Raw genomic sequence first — 25,540 nt, forward strand, 5'->3', positions numbered from 1 at the left:
CTAACCTCTGCTCTCAGCAATGCCCAACAACCATCTCTCCCTCTCTCTTTGTAACACATCTCTGGGCCTCTAGAAATATTAGTGACCTTTTCCTCAAGACTGCCTGTCTAACACAAGCTAGGTAAAGCCAGAACAGTTGTATTTCAATTTTTTCAAGAAGCAAAGCTCTAAGAGTTGGACTCAACGATCCTTGGGGCCCCTTACAACACAAGATACTTTTTGGTTCTACAGGGCATGAGAGCTCAGCCTCTTATACCACGACAGAGAAAGCAAGGTGCACATGCTGCTACAAAAATAGCAGGCGCCAAGTTAAAGGGAGTCAGAGAAATTTTTTACATGCAACACAAGGTCAAGCTCTAGCACTTCCTGCCACAGAACACCGTGGATGCTAAAAGCATTTCTGATATATGCCATTTGTTTCAACTAGTTCATCTCTTCCAATTAGAAGATCTATCTGGCATTATGTTTTTAAGATTGAAAAAATCTTGATACGTAATGTGAAAATAATTGTGGCAATTTTTTTTTAAGCTGCTCCAAGAACGACTTTTTTTTTCCCCCGTCATCATTCAGTTACAGCTGTATCACAGATGTAAATGCTTGTTTAGCACCTGCAGCAAGGCAGTTACCATAGTTAGGAGCAAATTTTGGCTATTCAAATACTGAGACATCATCTAAAAGTAAAAAAAAACACCACGGGAACAGTAATTAAAGGAAATACAAAGAATTCTGGCATCACTGCAGATCTGTCCTAGATAGAAAAAAAATATGCTATTATTAACAGAAAGCACTGAGGCCTATTTGTATGGTAAAATACTTATTTAACAGAACTCATTTCCTTATCAAGCCTCAGAACAAAGACGACTGGTTGGGCTGCACTACACCGAGTTTTGTGTCCCATACAGCAGCAGTGTGACAGGAAAGCCTCCCCCATAGCTGTCACCACTGTCCTCATCCCACAACACTGCTCTTCCTTCTAAAATGCTCAGCCTACATCTATCAGCAGTACTATACACTACAAGCAGGCCTAGAAAAAAGCCACTAAAACAACACAATCATCATTGCAACAGTTGCTAAAAAGGAGCTGTATTCCTGGGACAGGAGAGAGGCTTCCTCAACTGGTCCAATCACAAAACGTTATCTGAATTGGTTGAGCCAGTACTGTATTAATACCAGATGTCAGTGTGTGAGGGGATTGGCAAGTAGAATTTCAGGTTACGTGAGATAAAAGAACTGTAACAAGAAAAAACCAAAGTTCTTTCTTCCTACAAAGCATTTATTCCAAGCATAACATGGTTTAGAAAGACATGAGATCATTCATGCACTTTTTTTGCTGGAACTAGGTAATACACTGTGGATCAGAAGAGAGATTCAACAGTAAACGTTATTTCTGGTTGGAGTGTTATGATTACATTTGAATTCTCTCTTGAGCTAGAAATCAAGTTCTGCCTCAAGCCTTACGAGACTGGGAACATTCTTTATATCCAGAATAGCTGACAAACTTATTTTAACAATACTACCGCAGTTCAAATGCAGCTACATACTCGTACACCTTACTTGTACAAATACTTTCCACAGATAAGGTTGTGTGGTCTAATTTCAGTCCTCTCTACCAAGGACCTACCTGTCACCACATGGGTGTCCAATGGAACAAGCAGCATGGCTTTCTGCACTGCTGAACCTTAGTTTCTTTCCTAAAGCCCAGGCAGTTGGAAATACACGCAAAAGCAGCTCATCTCCATACACAGTAAGGGGTAGTACTAGGTCCGGTGAGCTTTGTTGCAGTTGACCAAAAGTAGGACAAATCCCATAGCAAACAGGGACTAAATTCAAATTGTAACACTTGTTGTGAGCAGAACACCTCAGAAAAGAGAAATTCTGTATCAAAATCAGATATGTAATGTCTTACAAAAGACAGGACCAGAGACTAACACACAGCTGTACAATCTGCACAGCACGCATCAGATACTTTAAGATCGGAGAAGCTATCAAAATGACAGGCCCCAGAGAGTATTTCTCCCCTGTGATACAGTCAGCATGCAAAGGTAACATGCTTTTCAAGAATACTTGATCAATCAGTTCAACATTCAACCTGAAAAGACCAGATGCTACTTTAACTAACCAATTACCCACACTAAAACGATCTGCAGACAACAAAGAAGTAAAATTAAGTAAGGAAGCAGTACTTGAAAAGAAAAGAAAAAAATAATAATCTCTTCCTTCTTGTGCACATTAGAGAAAGAGGCCGTGGAAACCAGCACAGTATAACTGCGAACCAAACTCTCCCACTCAAATTCCAGAGGTGAAGAAAAATGTAGATACTGACCTGAATCCAGCCAGAAACCTACACAAATCTTTAGGAAAATGAAGTTCAGGCGTCAGCTCCAGCACAAGTTTCTTTCAGGAAGACCCCAAGCCACTACTTCTTCTGAGATGAATGTTTACAAGGAGCTAAGTCTGCCGCTTCAGCCCTAAGATGTATCTCATAGACTGCCCTTCACAGTTCCTCTTCCTTCTAGAGGAATTAGTATTTGAGACTAATACAAATACTTCTAGAAAGAATTCTCTTGCAGCCCCTTTGCCCATCAATCAGATGAATTTCATATGCTGTCATCGCAATGTCTTCGGAACAATAATAATAAAAGAGAATTAAAACCATGCCTGATGAATTTGGCCATCACGTATTACTTAAAAGCAGATAATTCCAGTTCATCCCACAGCTTCCATCCACTCCAGAGCTTGTTTATTTTCTGCAGGTTTTAAAGACAAAACCATCTGGATATTTCAAAAAGAGTTATTGCTGTTTTAAAGGGAATAAAATATATAAGTGAAATAGTCTCAAAACGATCTTTCAAAGGAAAGAACTGTCAGTGAATAATAATGTACATTGTGTGCTTCCTGAAACCACCTTTCTAAAACTGATGTCTACCATGGTTGTTTACATTCTGGGCAATCATCGTCATTCCCAAGGAGTGCAGCCTTGTGTCCGGACGGTTCTTGGTACCTTTTAATGCAATCTTCTTAGATAGGTGACGAGACAGCAAAGCTTGCTTGTGTATACAGGACTCCAAAAGGAGCACTGAAATTCTTTCAGTGAGAAAGAGCTAATCATTTTTTTTCTTCTACAACCACCTAATTCTCAGCATTATTTTCCACTATGAATTAGCATCAGCACTGGAGAGTGGCCCAGACAACAGAAGGAATTGTTCAGGGCATCAAGGTCCTTCAAAATTCCCTTCGCAGAAACAAAGAACAGAATGCTCTTTCATTAAAACAAATCCCTCTTCTCTGTTCAGGAGTAAGGAGTCTGGACTTCCGACCAGGATGCTCAACTCACAGTAACTCTTTACTGCTATCAGTGAGATTAATTGCCCAAAATCCCCAACACGACAGCAAAAAAATAGTGACTTCAAAACAAACATCTGTGGCCATCAGCTCTAGACACCCACAGGATCATTAATTGCAAACAAGTAAGTTGAACCCATCTGCCATTAATTACTCCTCTCTACCTATGACTTTTTATTTCTCACTTAGAGGTAAGTAAAAACTGAGCAAGAAAAATTAACATGGTGAAGAGCAAACTAAATATAATAATTTACTGAGGATAAATATAATAATTTACAGAGGAAAAGAAGCTATCAAAGAAAAGCACTGCACCGAACTGCTGCAGCTTACTTGGCTCCAGATAGGCACATCTCTGACATACACAGCATGTGCTGATCACCAGAAAAAACAACATGATAAACAAAAGATAAACACATAAGCAGATTCCAGTCTCAAGTTACACTAGTTGAAAACCACATTTAACCAGTAGGATTACACCACACCCCAAGTGTCATAACAAAATTCAGGACTCAAAAGGAAAAAAAGACCTGAATCACATGATCCTACTTCTCAGATGCCAACAACAAAAGTCACGATATCAAGCCCCTGCTTCCAGCTCTGCCTTTGATATATTGTGCAACTTCCAAGAAATCACTCTGCCTCCCTCTGCTGAATCCACTTCATCTGTGAAATTGAGACGCAGCTCTTTTTCTCCTTGGAGATCAGCCTTCTGCTCCAACTAACCATATGAGCACTGATAACTGCCCAACGGAGGAAACAAGACCGACTTTCTAAGCAGCGCAGGCTCAGCTCAGCTCAAGGCAATTGTTAAACTGCACCCTGAGGGCTTGGGAAGGAGATGAGATTTCTACCGAAGTTCTTATTACATCAATCTCTGACTTATTGGGAGTGTACACAGATAGGAACTTCCTTTTCTCCACACCCTAGAAATAGCTTAGACTAAACAGTCAACAGCTACAGTTTAGCCTTAAAAAAACTGAAAAGCTAATTATACATAATAAGAACGCAACATTAAAACAAGTGTCAACTCTAACATTTGCTAATTCTTCTGAACCCAACTCTGCACCGTACTGAAGGTTTTCACCCTCACTTTGTCACACACACGTGACACATCCTTCCCTTCCAGATGGATTGTCAGCAAGGTTTGAAGTCTCAAACTCCATATCTGCCTTACAACCTCTAACACTCCTGTACTTCAGACAAAAGCCTAACGTATTCCTTTAGCTTAATAGCTGCACTGACTATATAATGCAATGATTGCCAGGGGATTATACAAGTGGTACTTGTTAGATATCAGCACACTTACGGGAATAAGTCCAGATATTAAGTCGCCCAACATTTAAATTAAAGAACCAGCTTTAGACTGGTTCATTTGACACTGACTCCCACAGAATTATCATTTCAAAATCCAGTTAATATGCATGAGACAAGCAGGCTGTAAGTGGACTGAAAATCAGCTGGACCACCAGGCCCAAATTCCCCTCCTAGAATGTTTTCAGGACTTGGCTAGAAAGACATCACTAGATCTACAGTTAGCATCTTCCCACTATGAGTGAGAGCAGGACTACATGACCTCCAGAAGTACCTTCCAACTAACATCTCCACAATTATGTTATTTTTAAGCACAGAAGCTGCAGTAGCACTGGAAGTCTCTGCACAGTACCCTTCTAAGACACAGCAAGAAACAGAAGTCATATCTAACATTATAACAGTATATCCTAATACAGTGGCCTGAAATTAAATTTACCTAAAATAAGCAAAATCTGTTCTATCACCTGCAAAATTAGTAAGGAAATTATTCCTGATGACAAAGCAATTCATTAAACACAGATGCGTAATTTGTCAAAGGCTTCAGACTAGAAACCCATGCTCACAGGGCTCAGAGCTAGCAAGATTCCTAGAGTAGAAGAGAAGACTCTCATATCCCTCGCCAGACATGCAAAGCTTGAACTATTAAGCGACTGACTGCAGATTGTTGAAATGGTTTGGTTACAACACAAACAGCCACATTGTTTTCGTTCTCTTAAAACCTCTAAGGCCTATCAGTTTGTATAAATATATCAATTTAAGTGAACACTGAATAGCATTTGACTACATTGTGTGTCCTTAAGACTCACCTCACACTCTGTTAAAGGCACAAGATCCTAATTAAAAGGTGTCTTTCCGATGAGATGTGACAGATGATCTGGGAAAACACTTTCTTAAATATTACAAATGTGCTGTGACTGTATCCTATTAAGCACAGTTTATTAATATCTACATTACCTAGCAGAGGTGGACAAGATAAATACAGAGAAGCTTTTGCTAATGGAATTCTACTACACAAAAACCTAAAGCCAAATTAAGATACAAAACACCACGCATAGAAATGACAGCTTGGTTTACCAGAAGCTCACCAAAACAAACTGTAGCCCCTTTTCATCAGCTACTTCAAGTACTGCTCCTTTATAAAGGAGCAGAAGTTGATTGTATTGTTGGCTTGATATATTTAATATGGGGGGGAGAGGGGAAAACCAAATTTATTCAACCAAATGAAGGGATTCAGCAATAAAAGAACTTAAGTAAATTACAAACAATCAGCAGGTACATTACATGCCAATAAAACCTACAATCTATTTCAGGAAAAAACTAACTATTTCATAGAATCATAAAATCCTTAGAGTTAGCTGGGACCTCTGAAAGTCATGTAGTCCAACTCCCCTGCTATGCACAGGTACAACACAGCTAGATCAAGTTGCCCAGAGCCTGATCCATCCTGGCTTCAAAGTCTCCATGGATGGGACATCCACCACATTCCTAGGCAATCTGTTCCAGTGCCTCACTACCCCCCCACTGTAAAATTTTTTTTCCTTTTACGTAACCTAAATCCACCCTCTTTGAGCTGGAAACTATTTCCCCTTGTTCTATCACCACAGACCCTTCTCTAGAGTCCATCCCCTTCTTTCACATAGCTCTCCTACCCAGCTTCTTTCACATTTAGGGGGCAAATTTTCACAGTAGTCTCCTAGAGTTAAAAATCAAAATCTCTTCACTATGAGTGATTGATACACTAGTACATCTGCCAACAAGCTGCTGCGTTCTTCAATTAACTTCGTTCTCTCATCTCCAAGGTGAAAGCAACTACCATGAGTTATATCACAAGAGTGTTTCAGCATTTCGTGAATTTTGTGATCTGTAGTCCTTATTCCAAAGAAAAAAAACAGCACAGCATTGTTAACCCAGTTCCTTCTGCGATTTATTCATGTTTGGATTAACTAGAAACACGTGGATGCCTGCAATCTTCTATTCTGTTATTACTGTGTAATTTGCAGCGTGAAAACTTTTAGAGACGTAAGACTGAAGGGCTTACTACTTTTGACTTAATTGACCTGTGCTACAACAGTGCATGACCTGACAGTAAAATCAAGAAATAATAATTACAGATTGTTATTGCAGAATTGACACATTTTTAATACTGACAGAAATTTAATAATTGAAGGATGGTTAATATTAGGGCACAAAATTAAATGTCTCTAGATAAGATTTAACATAGCAGTAGGTATTAACTGGATTAAAGGAAGATTCATTTTGGTCATATTAATGTGCCAATATATAGGAAAAATCTAAATAAAAATGAATGCAGAGTGGCACAGGAGGCCATTTTCTGACAACAGATCCTTCTCACATCACTAGCCTCTCTTGTATAGCAGAACTGCTGCTGATAATCACCAAAAAAGGTAAAAGAATATAACAAAGACATAATTTATAAGCAATATCTAAGGCATGTTTCTCTTCTTTTAAACACCAAGTAGGATCTTTGTTTATCCAAACCCCAAATTTACCAGCCTCATGCCAGATCCCACTTTAGCTCCTCACAACCACAAGAAATATTGTCAAGTGATCTTTTTACTAAGGTTATTGTTTTGTGGATTAAAACAACCTTTCAGGGCTGAAGAAACAGTAATGATACGGTGATGTTCGGGCTTTTTTTTGTTTCTTTTTGTCCCAGTGTTGCACATTCATGATGCAAGCTATCACCAGGGCTTTGTATGAAATAAATCACTGCTTCTCTGTCTCTCTCAGTAACATTTACACCATCTATTCCATCTTAAAATATCTGCCTTTCTTAAGGTTCACTGTATATGTCTTCATACAGTTGACTAGTATCACCAAGACCACCTCAATTTTTTCTTTACATTATTTTTACACTAATTCTAGTTCAGAAATTCTTATTAGACCTCATATTCCAAGTAAATGACCTATAAGGTAACTTTGCTCAGCTTTAGATCATGAGAGGCATGTTATCTTGCACTTTCAAGACACATTCTGCAACATGAAGCTTGACACAAAAAAAGATGCCTTTGAGCCATTTTGTCTTTCCCTTGTCACAAACTGTCCCCAGAGTGTAAAAGGTCATGGCTACAGACACCCATCATAAAATGGCATAAGTAGACCCCAGCGTAACTCAAGTAGCTCTGAAACACAGCCTCTGTCACATGGGAAGTGATGCACTGTTGTTTAATTAAAGTTTCAGATGCTTCAGTACTTCGTTTTCCCTCAGTTTTTACAGCCAGAGATGCTGGTCACCTTGTGTCTGTAGCTCTCTTCTCAGAGATGATATGGTCAGACAGGGGTAATAATCGCATCCAGCAATCCATCACACAAGATGAGAACACTGCCATTATACTACAAGATGAACCACAGAGCATAGCAATAACAAATAGAAGATTAGATCATTTGAATGAGGCAGGCTGCTTCTGCTCCGGCCTAGGAGCATCCAGCAGACATGCACAAAATCACACTTTCCTTTTAACAGTGACTTGCCATTCTCACAGCTCACCCTCAAACGCAGAACTAACATAACATGATGGCCAGTGAGACAGAGAAGGTGACAAAAAGATACATAGAAATAATTAGAAGCTGAGTGCACTACTGACAAAAATCAAGGATTATGAGAACCTCAATTTTCCCAACGCTATGAGCAACTTACACTACACTGTTCATTGCATTAGTTTTCCATGGGAGAATTTGAAATCTGTAACAAAGAAACTTAGGGAAATATTTCATTGTCAAGGTGGTTCACATTTGTAATTGTTATTCCATGGGGTGGGGGAGGGGGGAATGGAGAAAATTAGAACTTCTAAAATAAACTGCAAGAAAAAAAGAGATACAGGTGAGAAGGACCAATCAGATGAGGTGGAAACAGTGTTTCAACCTTAAATTAAACATTTTGTCATTGTATTTTCCTTTGATAATAATTTGGGTTCAATTTACGGTAATATTACATAATCTAATAAAGGTTCAAACATATAGAATACAACTGCATCCTGCATCATTGAAAGGAAAAAAAAAAAAATCAGCTTTTTTAATTGTATAAAGGAACCGTGACTGGTGTTTCAAGTACTCTTCCCATTACAAGCTCAACAACACACAGCTGGGAATAACTACAGTACAGCTGGGTTGGAGGGGGCAAACATCTGCTCTCCCATCATATCACAAAGTAGATATCAGCTGTGCTATAAGAAGAGGTTACAGTTCCTTCCCTTCTTCTAGCTATAAAAGCTACCCCAGTGTACTATCAAGAATGTAACAAGAAAAATAATTACAACAAAATAAAATGAAAACATTAGGTCATGTCTGAAGGCTGGGCACCAGAGGTGTCCTATGGAAAGGTATGTCATGGAGGAGCGCAGGAACCACTGCTAGTTAGTCTGCTTCATCACTTTACTTCATTAAAATCCCATTATCCATCACAGGATATGAAGGACATCTTAATCCTTAGCTGAGAGAATTGATGAACAAGTTTGGAAATAAGGCAAAAATGAAAGGGACATCTATTTTCTTTTTTTAAATGAGAGGAAAATAAAAGTTTCTGAGAGTATTCAGAAAAATTAAGGGAAACTGTGGCCTTGCAAATCAATAGAAATCAGACTTTCAAAGCTAAAGGAAGTTTGGATAAAAATAAAATATTTGTGTGTTTGTTTCAACATTTTTTTGTTTCTTTTGTTTGCTTTTCCCAATTTTGAACCCTTAGAGATGATCAGAGTTAACAAAATAAAGCATAGCTACCCTTGACTGAACCAAGAATTAGTCTCCCTGCTACAAAAGCCAATGCTTCAAAGAATATAGAAGCAAAATTCATGATTGCTTCTTGTCATAAACAATAATAAACAAGTGTTTCAAACTTCAAGGACATGCAATTACAGTATAGGGAACCCTGATCATTCCTTGAAAAAACCTTGTCCATAAGGAAAACCTGATAATTACCCTTAACACAAAGTTATGTAGTTTTTTTGTTTGTTGCTTTTTTTTTTTTTTTTTAAACTCTTACCAAAACAGTGAAGTAGAAGAAATCCTTTCTTATTATTTTGGCTAGTTTCCTAATTCATCCCCCAAAAGGAAAAAACAACAGTAAAGAAAAGAAGTAAAAGAAGCAAAGAATAAACACAGGAATATGGTTCTTACCCCGAAGAGCGGCAGTCTGGTTTGTTTCTTTCAGAGCGATCTGTGAGAAAGGAGGCATAGTATCAGCACAAAACTTGGATGTTCTTTAGCAATACAAGCACCTAAGTCTTACAAGAACTGTCACACCATACAAGTAGCAAAAAACAAAAGCTGGTTCTGTCATAAATCTTTTTCTATGCTGGACCATTCCATTGGAAGGAAAGTAAAATCACTGCTAATTTATTGTTAATTACAATTCCTCTATCTAAAACAGAGCGTACTTAATGTTCTACGTTAGTGCTTTAGATGCTTTCCCTCCCTTTAGCTAAAATGAATAGGATTTTAGTTAATGGTAAAAATAAGGGAGAGGGAAAAGGAAAAAGAAAAACCACAGATTACTCAGCGCAAAAAAATCATTCCATGAATCACAGCTGGCAGAATTCCCTAACAGGATGGGAGAAAAATCAGCAGCTGGTTGCAGCAACATCTGCAAATACACTGAATGCAGTGCAGCTTGTCATTAACCCTTAAACATCTCAAAGTTCTACCTACTGAATCTTTTTGTGCTTTCAGAAAGTGTGTTGTTTATTCATTAAGTACATTGACTAGCTTATTTGCATTAATGAGATGGATTAGAAATAAAAATCTATACATTACAATCATGCAAACTCAAACATCTTCTGCCAAAGAATTCATCAGTCCTGGATACATTCCTTTGCTTTGATTGATTTCTGAAAGCTCTAATACACCAAGAAAATATGAAACACTTCCAAGGATAAAGACAACAAGCACTACAAATACTTAGCATTCAAGCAGACATATGCTTACAAAGTCCAAAATACCTCTTAGCACAAGGTTTTGGCCTACCCAAAAGAGAAAATGAGATTCATGTCCTGCTAAAATACATATACTCTCAAATTAGAGAGATGTTTGCTTTGCAAAAAAAGATATCTACTGTGCAGTTGGAAGGATATTCTTACACCTACGTGTATTTACTCTGACCATGGTGACTTTGATTCTGACTCTGCACAGCTACTCAAAAGCACACTACTCTCCTCCTGTTAGTAAACAGCTTATTGAAATGCTTTTTTATACTTAAGAGTCTTCCTGTAAAAGAAAAAAAGAACAACATATAGACTACATTTTGATCATAAAGCTCTGCGTTAAACTACTTTTTTCTTTTATTAGCATGTTTGTTTGTATAGGTTTATGTCACATACAGAAAGAATATTTTTTTCTCTCCAAAGTCTTACATGCCCACGTGATTGAATTTTGATAAGGAGAAAAAAAACCCATGTCAGTAGAGCTCTAAGAAATACCTAATGCTTTTTCCACCCACAAGTGCTCCTATTGAGCTGTCATAGCCATACAGTACATAATTTATTGTGTTTCTGACTCACAGCGCTCTCCATTTCATCACACCACATGCTACTCTCTTAGCTAGAAACAGCATGCAATAGCTCAAACCTGAATTACAGCAGCAGTTCAAAGACGCACAGAAAAGCTCCTTCCTTCTTTGTCATTTGTTCATGTAACTTCCTTACCAGTGAGTATGCAAAAAAATAAAAACCAACAAGCAGTCAGCACTTCCCACTGAAATCTGCTAGCCATCTGGTGTTCGTTAGGAGTGTTCCCTGCTATTTACACAGCCACAATGCAAAAGAACTCAAGGAAAACCTTCCTACTACCAATGAGATAGGGTAGGTATACCAGTGAGAAGGAAACAAGGGAGCCACAGGAGACATTAACACAGTGTCTGCAGGCTCTCCCCCTCAGCCCACATCCCAGCAGCAGATCCACCACAGCCCAGCACACTTCTGAAGCCTGCTAGCTCAGGAAATCGCTGCAGTTCTCTCTCCTTCCTTTCCACATTGAAACACGAAGCATTATTGATGCTTTTACACATTTTGTTTATGGCTGAATTTAGGAAAGCACATCATTCACAAGTACAACTGGCCTAATAAATAACAATAAATAGAAGCCAGCTAACAAACATTTAGTTAATTCTTCAAAGAAGAAAAAAATCTGTACGCGCTTACAGTTACTTTGAATTTAATTTTCTTTTTTTTCTAAATACCAGGTATAACAGGAGACTCAAAGACTTGACTTTCTAATCAGCACTTAAATTTCACCACTAAGTGCTGTATAGGTATTACGTACAAGCACCAAATCAAATAATGCCACACACCTTTAGGACATGCATACACAGAATAAACATGCAAATCTTCATATATATATATATATATACATATATATATATATGTTACATGTTAGATACACATTCATACACACAGGTAAATATTAAATACAATCACATGCACAGAACCCAAGCTGCATACCCACAGTTAGCTCCCTTTTAATTCTGCACGTTACCTCAACAACTAAAACCTCTATAATTTTCTCCAACATAAATAAGCAATTAGTGACAAAGATCCAAAAATCAAATCTTGCACAGTGGATTTTCCTCTATATCAAAGAAATAAATTGCTTTAAAACATTATAGGATACAATGCTTCTCTAGCATGACAGCGTATGCCCTTCAATCCTAAATACAAAGACAAAGCAACTCACCAGATTAGAGCAAACACTGAGTGCGCACAGGGCTAGCATGCAGTTAGTAGGCAGTTAGTAGGGTAGTCCACACCAAGATATGGGAAATTTACTTGCAAAAAAAATCCACTTCCAGTGACTGACACCTCCTTTCTAAAACAAGCTTCCACAGAGGAGAAGCTTGTATAATTTTCTACTACCTTTACACTGTTTAAATAATATAATTCTTTACTGTGTGTGGGGTTACAGTCAAATGTGCCAGGAAATTCCTAAACATTTGCTGCCCTTCAACAAATACAGTCTGCATGGAAGGAGTGCATTATCCTTGCTCAGCAGTAGGATGCAGCGCAAAAAGTCAAGGAGCTGGCGGGTGGAGCAGATGAGGCATCAAGAAGTCAGAGATTCCTGGCTGAGGTTGGGAAGACCACTGCCAAATTTTAAACAGAGAAGGATCAAGGAAAACACTGGGATGTGAAGATGCGCTATTTGTACCACAGCTGCTCTGCACAATCCACTGTTTTTAAGGAAAATCATGCTGCATTTATCCCACTGACATGTTATGACTTACCAGTAGTCAAAATTGAGCAGCAGACAAATGTCATAGTCCAGCTGCTTTTAGAAAGGTGCAGGTTTCTTTAACTGGCAGCTTCCTTAGCTTTCAAAAACAGGAAAGTTATCTCCTTGGGCTTTACTCCCGAAGAAAATATAAACATTACAATCAGGATAAAAATAAGTGACAGCACTTTATTTCAGTTCTTCTGCAAACCCGGAATAGCTTAAGATCTTGCCAAAAAGACCACAAAAATCAGACAAATATGGCTTTTAAGTAATGTTCTCCTGCTTTTAGAAGATGAGCAAAGAAAAGAAAAGGTAATTCTCAAAGAGAGACACTGTTTTCCTCTGTTTAATTTGCAAGATTCTCCAAACCATCTTGTTGCTAAGAGTGGCTTCAAGTGAGAAGCATGCTGTCATTAGAAAAAAATTTAACTATAAACATGAAATGCTGCCTGTTGAGCAAGAGGGGAACTTCCAATGCAGTTACCTCTTGAGATACAGCTTCCTTCTCTTCATCCCCCCCAGTGCAATTTTTTTTTTCTTTTTTTTTAAAAAAAAAACAGACAAAGCTGAATTAACTGAAGGACAAAGAATGGGACAAACTACTTGCGCTCTGAGGAAATAGCATATTCTTTATCCTAATCATGGCTTAAATAGAGCAGCTGCCATAGTGGGTAGGACATGGAAGCCTCTTCCTGGAGATGGCTACCATTACAGCAAGCCCATCTGTGTTGCTCTAGGTTTTGGCCCATGACAGCACTGCATTTCATAATGAACAGGAGGAAAAGATGCTTCTAACAACACTCCTGTAGCAATGGCTAGCCTCTGTATGAGCTGGGCAACAGGAACAGCAGGCTCTTAGCACTGTTGCCACTGAAGAATTTTGATAGATACTACCTTTATATTGGCAACATATAATTTTCATAGTCTTCATTATTATGCAGCTGGTCAAAGAAAAATATTGCAACAGTCCCCCTTAGGCAACCACATTAGAGCAAAAGAGCCCCAAATCTCCATATCTAATCACTCATATACATAGGGCCCTGCCAAACAAAACTAAACGCTTTCCAGTTAAAAAAAAGTGCTTTTGTGCTGGATCTTCAATGCCAGTTTTATTTGCACTGAGATAAGCTTTAGTGACCAGCAGCACTGCCATGTTTCTGCCTTCCATTTTGTTAAGGCAGGATGTGTTTCATGGCAGCTCCTGCTCCTTTTAGCACTTCTTGCAGAGAAGAAGTCGTAACATCGCAAAATAATTCCACTGCATAGAACCATCTATGAATTCAATTTGATTAGAAGCTGCTATACAATAAAAACTACAAGACCAAGTATTTATCTATTTATTTTAGCACTGTAACAGCAGAGTCCCTTATCAGTTGTTTAAAAGGCAGAAAGCATGAGGTGGAATTAATGAGAAACTTAGAAGAAACTTTTCTCATTAAGTTTGATAAATAGCTTCTCCCGTCCCCAGAAGGCCACAAAAGCAGGACACAAAGTTACAGTGGTAAGGGCAGACAATTTTTATACCTGCTTTGAATTCTACAGTACGCTACTAAATTACAGAGCGGTAAACTGGGGAAAAGAATGAATTACATACCCCACTGCTCCCTGCAATGAAATGGCACTGGCACTATAACCAGTGCAATATAACCCAACTGAGCCTTGTAAGCACACAGTTTATTCTTGGAAATAATGCTGGACTGATATATGGCTGAAAGGAAACAAACACACACAGCCATAAGAATACACTGAACTGGGTCCTCAACTTTGAGACCTACTGACCACAATAAAGCTTCTAATTATATCAAGACCTTATTTTTAACCTGCTAAAGAGATTAACAGTAAGCTACAGTCACCTTCAAAGCTTTCTGTGCACTCGTGCAATATATAAATGAAAAAATAATTTACATATCTGCTAGTGCTACATTTGCTTCTGATTTGTTATTGTGGGAGGTGATGCCTGCATTGCATCAGCAAAATTGTGTGCACACTGGTGTAAACACACACACCAGCCAGAAGAGAGTGGCTGATGGAGAAACAGACCAAGGAAGGAGACACTGCATAAAATCTCAATGCTCCTCAAAGCTGCCCATGAGGTATGAAACTTGACTGTGCTCAGCACTGGTTACTTGTTCCGGGGATATGAGCAGTAAAACTACGTGAGCAATGAAGTATATGCAGCAGATGCATATGTTAAAACACTTGTACCCTCTAAACTTCAAACAAGAAATTTACAATACGTTTATTTTTAAAGCTCTGTTTTCAAGAGCAGAGTAACTTCCAAAGGTTCAAATCAGCACAAATTCAGACACAATAGTACAGCTGGCCAGTGCAACCAGGATGTACTTGAGGTACACAGCACTAAGGCATATCCACAGCGTCACAATAGAAGCCATGAAGAACCCTCCTACTTCATCTCAATACTTTCATAGAGCAAAGTAGAAATTGATTCACCTTCTTGATTAAGATCCATAACCACATAACACCTTCCTGTCTTACAACTGAAAAATGGTAGGTTTACATTTCTGAAACACATTTTGCTGATGTTGCTACCGTTAGCAATAAAAGGAAGTTATCTTTCAAGAAGATGGTACTACCATTTTCTTCCCAGAAATGTATGATGCCTGCATAGGTTCTGTTTAGTCCTCAACAAGAGGACAGAGCACCGTCTTACATTAGGTCTGCCTGTCAGAAGGTGTTGATACACAACATGCAGTCAATTCAACACAGACATGTGAATAAATTCCTGGTTCCTACACCTTACAAACAGAGCATTTTATAAGCATCCATGTATTGCATTCATGATCTAAAGGTATCGAATGGGAGCCACAAGCTTTGAACACGTGTGCACAGACGCACTTACCTGTCAAAACATAGCCCTTGGTGTTGTAGTAGCAGTCTTTGTATGTATTTCAGCTAACTGCTCATAACTGTTGTGAAATCATGTCCTATTTTACAACTTGAAATAGACTTAAACTTCATTTGTGAAGGACTGATGCCATGTAGTAAGATTAACTATTTTAGGATGCTAAACACTTAAATTTCTCTTTCCTCCAAAACCCAACAAACCTCCCATAGTCGCACCCACATTTAAGGGTAATTAAAAGTTTCCTGAATTTGCTTACTGAAAACATGTTCCTGTTTTTGAGGCAAACCTCAACAACCCATTTCTCCAGGGTAATCTTATGTGTTACGCATTTGTAAGTTAAGACTCGTTTAATGTGAGACATGAATTCACAATAAGGTGCTGTTGAGCATTACCAGCTACAAATATTCCCACTACTATAGTAGCAGCAACTAATTCAGCTCTAAAATAAACTATGAAGAGTAAAAAAATGTTTCTTGATTACAGGGACACACTGACAGCAATGCTGACAGCACAGCTTCCAAAACCTTAATTTATGAATCTGGAATTTAGGCACTATTGTCAGTGGAAGGAAACAGACCTATATTTGAAGAGAATTTAGAAAATGGGGGGGTGAGAAGACATAGAAAGATAAACACTAAAATGAAATACTGTAAAGCACTAAATCATCAAAGAACAAATCTGTAGAAAGACAGCTATACAAGGCAAGTAACACCACTCATTTGTCTTAAGATACTATTGGAACACTCAGATGCTCAAATACTTTTTATAGTCCCTTGTTGGAATTGTTCACCCAGTCCACATCAGGACACCTAACAAGGAAAAAAAACTTCAACCCAGTATTTTGTGGCAAGCATTTTCTACAAAAGTACACTTGAAATTAGTTCAGAAATTCTACTTGATAACAGGATGAAATTCTATGCTGTGAGTGTGGTGAGACACTAGCACCAGCTGCCCAGTGAGGTTGTGGATGCCCCCTGCCAGGAAGCATTCAAGGCCAGGCTGGATGGGGCTGTGAGCAACCTGGTTTGAGGGAGGTGTCCCTGCCTACAGCAAGAGGTTGGAACTAGATCGTTTTAGGTCCCTTCCAACCCAAACCATTCTATGATTTTTCAGGTATTCCTGTTCTTGTCATAGTCACTGAGGACCCTGGGACCTTCTAACTAACCAACCCTGTTCTCCAGGGACAAGATTTCTGATGCACTGTTTGAAGTGGGCTTCCATTTCAGCTTCCTATCTCAAATTGTTATCAGACTCTAACTTGCAGCTGATCAGATTGGTCTGCATGTCCTCATTTTCCTATGCCCGATAGTGAAGTCTCGGTCACTGAACTCTCTCATTCCTTGCACAGATGCACCTTCTGCAGGTTGTGAAATCACAATATGTGGAATCCAGCTGCACGCTATCTGAGAGCGCAGTGACTCCTTGGCAAGATGGTCCTTGAGGACCAAATGATATTTTAGGATCTTTTTAACTTTATGGTGAAGTGCAAGAGGCCTTTTTGTAACTAATCCGTTTTGTGGGAATTTCAAAAAAAAAAAAAAATCTATATGAGAAGCAATTGTCATACTTACTTTCAGATAATCTTTAATTTCCATTTCACTGTTTGGACAGAAGCACCAATGACATTTAAGGATAATATTTGATTAACAGAACCATAGAATAGTTTGGGTCTGAAGGGACCTAAAACCATCTAGTCCCAACTAGTTTAAGATCATGTAGTTCCAACCCACCTGCTGCAGGCAGGGACAGTACCCATAAGCCAGGTTGCTCACAGCCCCATCCAGCTTGGCTTGAAATTTTTCCACGGCGGAGGCATCCACAACCTCACTGGTCAATCTCTTCTATTATCTCAGCACCCTCACAGTAAAGAATTTCTTGCTGATACCTAGTCTAAATCTACCCTCTTCCAGTTTAATATCATTTCACCTTGTCCTGTCAGTATATGCCCTTGTAAAACATCCCTCCACAGCTTTCCTGTAGGCCCCCTTCAGGTACTGGAAGGCCACTAAAGAATCTCCCTGGGGTTTTCTGTTCTCCAGACTGAAGCTCTCCAACTATGACCTTATCATGGGCCCACTTGCCTAACCAGTGAGGAACATTTAGATATATTTCCAGGTCCCAAAACAGAAAAAAGCAATTTGTGAAGAAGGAACATAGAAAATGAATGAGAGGGATAAGGAGGAAATAGCATGTCAGAAAAAAAAGAATGAACACCATCCACTGAGATAGGAGAGGCAAGCAACCCTCTTGGAGCACAAGGCTTTTACACCCCTTGTTAAGAAACGCATGCTCAGAAAACGTTACCACGGTTCACAACCCAGATTGCTGTGTTGCTTACTTAAAAATTGAAAAACATGGATAAGGAGGACACAGTCTGCAAGATGTAAATGTACACAAATCATAACAAAAGCACTGTCTCTTTGTGAACCAAATGAAAGCTCTAAGTCACAATTTAAGCAGTATCTTAAAAATAACCATTCATATTACAGGCATACACCTTTTGTTCTTCACTAGCAGGCCTTGTAGTTCAGGTAAGAGCTGACTGCACCTGTCTCCCGATTTCTGAGAAATTACAGTACTTCACAAAGCTCTCTCATCTGTTTTTCAGAATGTTTAGCAATTGTACTTCCTCCTCCTTCAGGCTTTCAGAAAACTCACAATAGGAAAAAAGCTATTATAGTAAGTCCTTCTTAGTAGCTTCTAGCCTTGACATCAGGTTAGCACATCTAGTCTTCAGTCTTGTAAATAATTCCACTCTCATCCTATTGCTGCTCAAGATAACATGCAGCAGTTCCTCTCTACTATCCAATGAAAGGCTTCAAAAGCCATAAAGCATCTTTAAACAACTGATGACAAGATGGCAAAGACACCAGCAACCTGAAAAGGCAAAAACAAGGCTCCTGTGTTTACCACAGAGGAGAAAAAACAGGCAATTTCACCCAGGAATCCAAAGCTGCCAGTGATCATTGCAATAAGCACTACCTTAGAGCAACAGATCCATTCCCAAGCATGCCTAGACCTGACTTTTTCCCTATCCTGCTCCTGTGCATACATCAGAGGATTCAGCAGAGCCATCCAACCCACACTACTAAGCACCTTAACTTCACTCTGTCACCAAGAGCGTAACAACATTCCTCAACTAAGTGTTCTTAATGATGGATCCACCAATGCCAACTAAGCAGCAAATGGAGAAATAAAGTGTGCTTAGAGTCACAGTAGCAGCTACTATACCATTTCTAGAGTAGATGCTGGTGATCTACAGAGTACTGCATATGGAACAAGCATGGGAAAAGATACTTGGCCCTCTTGATACTATGCCTACTACTGCTGGAAACATGAGGTCTGCTTCTCTTCTCTCAGCAATACTGTTTCTCCAAGCACTGCCTTGACCTGCTTAAACAAAGAGGTGCTGGACTACAGCACGCACCTTCCGCTCCAGTACTCTCTCTCTGGTGAGCTTCATCCTTCCAGTTTGGAGATCACTGACTATTTTTCAAGACATACTTAGAATCATCTAGACCTTCAAGAAAATTCTATAAAGGTCTTGGAAGAGACCATCAAGATCACCAAGTTCAACCATCAACCCAAAATTTTGACAAGCTTTTGACAAATCACAAGCTTGCAGTACCTGTCATGAGATAATAGTGGCACCTGATAATGCCATTTTCCGAGTACCAAGTAACAAAACATTTTTCCAGAACTTTTAATTTGATCCCAAATCCCATCATTTCTACTAGTTTCTATACTGCAGATTTACAGTACAACCATAAAATGAATACAACACACCAAGGGAACAATTTATTACATGAAAGTTATCAAAATGCTGAGCTTGTTCCCAGGCTTTTATGTCCCATCACTCACACAGGATGAGTAAACAATATTTTAATAATAAATAACACCACAGCACTCTGTTCACTCGAAAATTCTTGTAAATGATTTAACACAGATGTGCACAACCCAAATCAATTTTCATGTGTTGATCTGTGATACTGACTACTTGGGTTTTAATGCAAGACAGAGCGCATGATGAATATAAATCTATCACCTCAAGAAAACTATTTACGTTTAATTTTAGCTTGTCTCCTACATACAGAAATAAAATGCTATAGCTGAAGAAAAGAACTACCACTAATAGCTTATTTCATGCATACAGTACCCTGTCTAGAAGGAAAATGCATCAGAAATACCTTCATAGGAAACAAAGTGCCTGAAATTTACTTACAGTTTCTGGAATATAAATCACCGTGTTCTAAGTCACATTAAAAAAAGCAAAATATTTATGGAACATTCATCATCACAATCCAAAAACTAATGAATAGCATATAAGATATCAGCCAGCATGTAACAGAGAAATTTTAAATAATGCATAATTAAGTTGTGTTCTTACTACAAGGTAAGATTTGAAGGTCAAAAGTTTAAGTGGCTTCAAAAAGGAATTAATTTAACATAGATTTTCATATGAGCTTCCAATAAGCCTCTAAGATACTGGCTGCAAAGGAGAAGGAAACCTTCTCAGTATTAAAAGTTAAATTCCAGTAGAGGTTTCTTGCATACTTTCTTGAAGACACTTAGATGCACTTGTAAGAAATAGATTTCTAATCAAAATGAACCTCTTATCTGATACATCATAACTTTTCTACGGACATCAAAATTGTTGAAGTATTACTTTGAGGTTTTTTCCAGTTTGGACCATGAGGCAAAATAATTTGAAGCTTCACTGTGACCCAGCCTTTCAGGCCGGTCCCAAACACAGCTACATACAGCCACAAGAAGCCAAAAGATTTTTTTTTCTTGTTGTTCTGTGTGCAAAAGAAATCACAGACAAATGAAGTTCATCTTTGAAGCATCTTATTTAGAACTCTATTAAATCTTGTTCAAGTGTCCTGAGATCAAGACAAAATGTCAAATTGATGTTTTAAGAACACATCTGAACCATAGAAAACTGCCGATTTACAACTCCACCTGAATCAGTTAGTATAACACAGCACTACATCAGATAATCAACTTAAAGACAGTGATATCCATAAAATACTGTCTTTTAAAATTCATAAAGCATCAGGAACACAAAAGATGATGTCCTGCTACATGCCATCATCCACTAAATCTATGCTTGCCCTAAAAACTTATTTTCATTCTTCACTAAGGAGAAGGATGATTGCCAAGTATAAACCACAGACAAACAGATAATATGATGTCTTCTCAAATCCATAGTTGGAATGTTTCAGTAACTTTGGTACATGTTGTTTTTCAAGCAAAGAGCAAAATTTAGCCGATGCTTCATCTCTGGTTTTATAAAACACTGGATATGCGAAGCAGAACTGCCCAGTGAGAGTACTGAAAGGACCAGGTTTTTCCAGCCCAGTAAAGAGCAGGCAAACAAGTTACTTAACAGCAGCATACATCTGTTTGAAGGGCAGTAACAGAGCTCAAAAATCCAAGCTGTTCCTGATATTAGCAGACAGTGTAACAAGAGGCAATAAACACAAATGAAGCTTCTGTGGTTGAGGATGAATATGAGAAACAATTCCTTTGCTAGGAGGTAGTGCAGCACTAGAAGAGGTTGCAAATCCTTTTTTGGGAGATACTGTTCACAACATAGTTAAAGAAAGCCTTGCGGGATGGATTCTGTCTCAGCAAGATTCCTGCACCAATTCAGAGGCTGGATAAGGCCACTCTCAGAGCTAACTTTCACCCAATTCAGTGGCTACTTTAAGTCACAGAAAGTAAAAACAAAGATAATTAAAAAAAAAAAAAATCAAGAAAGCAACTACACACTATTATACGTAAAGCATTGTATTTAACTACAGATAATAAGCATCAATGGAATAAACGTCAAATATTTTAAGTGGTTTCAAAATAAAAATTCATATTGCACTACAGATATAGATACAGATATATATATATACACACACACACATATATATATACATATATATATATACACACACACACACAGATACAGAGAAAAGGTCAACACCACCTCTCCATTGTTTCCAGATAACTCAAGGCTATCCTGCCATAAGTTAATAATTAACAATGTTATTTAAAAATATTAAGCCTGTTTCATCCATAAACAAAAACTGATGTGGTAGAAGCTTATTAAGAATCACAGAATGGCTTGGATTGGAAGGGAGCTTATAACTGCCACAGGCAGGGACACCTCCTGCTAGGCAAGTTGCTCAGGTTTTCACCATGACATTGTGACTCACTCTGCCCTTCACTATCAATACCATTTCGTTATGCAACAATCCTGTTTTATTACTTGTTACCTTGACAGGAAATGATTGATTACAACATGCAGTAAATAGCATGGTCTTTGGACAATCGTAACTCAGTGGGTTGTTCTGTTCAGCTATAATCTCATCACTCCTTACGCAATGATTCATTTTCGTGCTTCTCTTCAGCTGTAATCTAGCAGAAGAAGGTTCATTCCATCACATAACTCTTCACTGTTATTTGTCGTTATACAGTCTCCTTAGCTAGGTAAACATTACACCCTGCCAACTATCACCAATTATTCAGTTATTTTCCTTAGAGTAACATCTATTTTTGGAAGGGTTGTTTCTTCAGAAGACAACTTCTGTTTTGGTTCAGGTGACACTCACCCAAACTTCAAGATCTTTTTTTTTTTTTTCCACTGACAATACACTAGAATTTAAAAAAAAAAAAAAAAATGCATTTCCACATACAGGCTACATTATTATCTTCACAAAAACTTACAGTCTTACGCTTAACCCACCAAACCCCAAACCAGATTTGCAGAGCAATAAATTTAGGGGAAACATGCAATAACTTCAGTAAGCTATAGCAAAAACCTTATCAGGTAATCCTTACCTGATATAACATACTAGCTCTAGCATGAGATTATTACATAAGCATTACATTATTGGTGTTCTTTAAGTGCTTTACTGTGTGGTGCCTCAATCACAAAGCTGGAAGCCCTTGAGCCTGAATTGGGACTGCAAAAACTAAAATAGACCAAATCCCAAGAAAAAAGAGCTCTTAATCCAGCTGGCAACCAACCTTTCCACCTCTTCAACTCGTGATCCATCTGATTAAATAAATGCTCACAAAACTAATCTTTTCAAGGACTTCTTGTGTGCGGACGGACAGGCTAGCAGATCACAGGTATACTTAGCATTCATTCAATACAATTGATCTGTTGTTATCTTCTCCCCTTTTGAGTTGGTTACTCTCACTACAGAAAAGTGGAACAACTTCCAGATCAGTACTGAAGGACACAAGAATGCTGATGACAAAGATCCCAGTTGACCATTCCTGACTTCTGTAAGCAGAAGCAGATTGTTCCACTTCATAAATGTAAGGTTTAGTTAAGCCTATAGTAATACAACACCTAACTTCTACAGCCACTTTCTCTGCATCACATTTTTCTCTCTACCCCAGGGTCACAGAACCCCATGGGAGCTGTTATGACCAAGCTGTTCATATTATGATCCAGTGAACCCTAAAGAAGATCATCACTCAGTTACAGGCTGAATTCCATGAACAGTCTCAGACCTTACTCTTTTATCCTGGAGACTGAACACATATAAAGTCATTTGGGAACAACTACAACACTCTTGTAGCAAATATTATCTGCAAAAAAAAAAGTCCCTGATGCCTGCAAAGTACTGTTCCCTGCATTTCTTCAGCCACACTCCACCAACATACCGCCTTAATTTCTCAGCATGTTGAGAGAGGCAATGTTCAACCTTAATTTGTCACATTTGACACAGCTCATTGTTCTCAGCTTCCAAAACAAGTCAGCACCAGTGTGATGTGGGAGTTGTGGGAGTATAAAAGAAATTGATCCATCTTAACTGGATCTTGTTTTGGCTGAAAACCAAAACATCCATTCAACTGACCAACCAAAAAACAATAATTTCACCCATAACCTAAATTTGCCCAGTAGAGCTGATAAGTTCCAGAAAACGCTCCCAAATTGTGGGAAGAAACAGGAAAAAAAACCATCAAATATTTTAGTCAACATAGCAAAATTTATAGCCACTGAGCAGGAGCAAACCACAGACAAACATTTGCCATAAAAACAGAATAATATTAAATTAAGTTAATGTCTTTCTGTACTACTGGCCATCTGTAGTTTTAACTGCACATTAAATTAAAAATCACAATAGCTCTTCATTATGAACTTAAATTTTATTACTGACTTCTACATTTGGCTATTTTTCTTCTTATTTGAAATAAAGAAACATCTGCTACCTCCATTACAGATTCACCTTTTTGTAGGAACACTGACTAGAATTCAAAGTGAAATGACATACATGCTAAATGAGTTTAAATTCCACATGTGCTTCAGGTAACACCAGAATACTGAGATTTTCTCTCACTCCTAACAGGGGAAGTCTTTAGTGGACAGACACAAAATTAACCAAAACAATTCATAACTAAGATTTACTGGACTCACTATAAGGTCTCCAGGAAATGCACTTATTTTACTATGTACACACAAAATACAAAGCTACTCAACACAGGAAAGCATACCACAGAGTCCAAAGTTAAATTGGATAAATAAGTCTAAAGGAATAGAACACCTTAAGTTTGTTTGATTTTTCTTTTTTAATATTCACAGCACTTTTTTAATAAAGAATACTAATACTCTAAATTAAAAAAAATCTGTTGAAATTCAAGATTGTTAGAATGTTCTCTGTAACTTCCTTGAATAAGAATGTATGCAGCCCAAATATGGAACAAAAGAAGGGAATAAAGAATCACATTATTTTATTTATATTGTTTAAAAAAGTTCCTCATAGGAGCAATTCCATCTCATTTACCTGTGTAGTTTTTTTTTAAGAATATATCCTAGTTTTATTTCCTATTACTTGAACAGTGAAAAGAAATAAAACCAAGACAACCAGCATTTTTTCCAAAAGAAAACCATTCTATTAATATGATTCTTCAAGTGCTTTGCTCCTGTTTTCTTCCAGTTTTTCCAGAATATGCTAATCAAAAAAAGCTTTCTTGAATTCAGAGATAACTCACCCATTGGCATGACATGCAATGGTGTAAATAGGCCATCACACAACGTAGTTAAGCTATCTAAGATGAACTGTCATGGACAAGCAAGGCTCTGATCCCACCTCATCCAGCAACATCTACAGGTAGCCATTCCCTACTTTAACATCAGTGCTGACACTTGCCTACTGCTTCAGCAAGATTCTTCAGCTTATTAAACCAGCAAAAATAAATCCAAACACCCTATCTAATCCATGAAAAAAAGAAAAACACACAAGTAGATCTCCAACAGCTCAAGCTATATTTTCTCAACAATCCAAGCCAAACTAACTCCTGGCTGGCATAGAATCTTACCTCCCTCAGGCCTCATGTTCCCACTCTCTCTTTTGTGCCAGCTTCAACATTCATCAGATTCTGTACAGAACCACTTCAGCAAGCTGAATCAGCAGAACGTCATCTACCAAAGAGACGAAAAACAGCTTTCTGCTGGGCCAGTGCACTGAAACAGGTCGGTGCACGTCCTAGTGAACACAAGAACTCAGAGCTCAGCCTCCACAGCCACCAGAGCAATCAGCCCATGCTGCCACAAAAGCACACTTGGCTCACCAGCAGGTCAGACAAGTAGCAGAGCTTGTCACCCCAGAGAGAGCAGAACGGTACGTCCAAGGAAGTCATGAATCCTCCTGACAGCAAGCTGCTAGATTAGTTTGCTTCACCCTCTTGTGTCCAGAGTAGCACAACTGCGACTAACTTCCTGGACAAACAGCCCTTCATTCAATGGCATCCTGTACTCTGGTCCTCCAGTAAAGCACTGCTAATTTCATGTCT

The 25,540-nt window shown here is 38.3% G+C and overlaps 1 protein-coding gene across 2 annotated transcripts in view; it reads right to left on the reverse strand.

Annotated features, from left to right (window-relative positions):
- Window positions 1-25,540, reverse strand: part of SH3D19 (SH3 domain containing 19) — a 77,701-nt gene that overhangs the window by 49,806 nt on the left and 2,355 nt on the right. For both annotated transcript variants that reach the window (XM_042870599.1, XM_042870600.1), the window contains exon 2: window positions 9,787-9,826. In XM_042870599.1, the coding sequence (XP_042726533.1) occupies window positions 9,787-9,826 (40 nt within the window). The remainder of the gene's footprint in view (window positions 1-9,786; window positions 9,827-25,540) is intronic.

This window comes from Lagopus leucura, unplaced genomic scaffold, assembly GCF_019238085.1.
Source record: "Lagopus leucura isolate 7727_CA_CO unplaced genomic scaffold, USGS_WTPT01 Super-Scaffold_100004, whole genome shotgun sequence".
Taxonomy (NCBI): domain Eukaryota; kingdom Metazoa; phylum Chordata; class Aves; order Galliformes; family Phasianidae; genus Lagopus; species Lagopus leucura.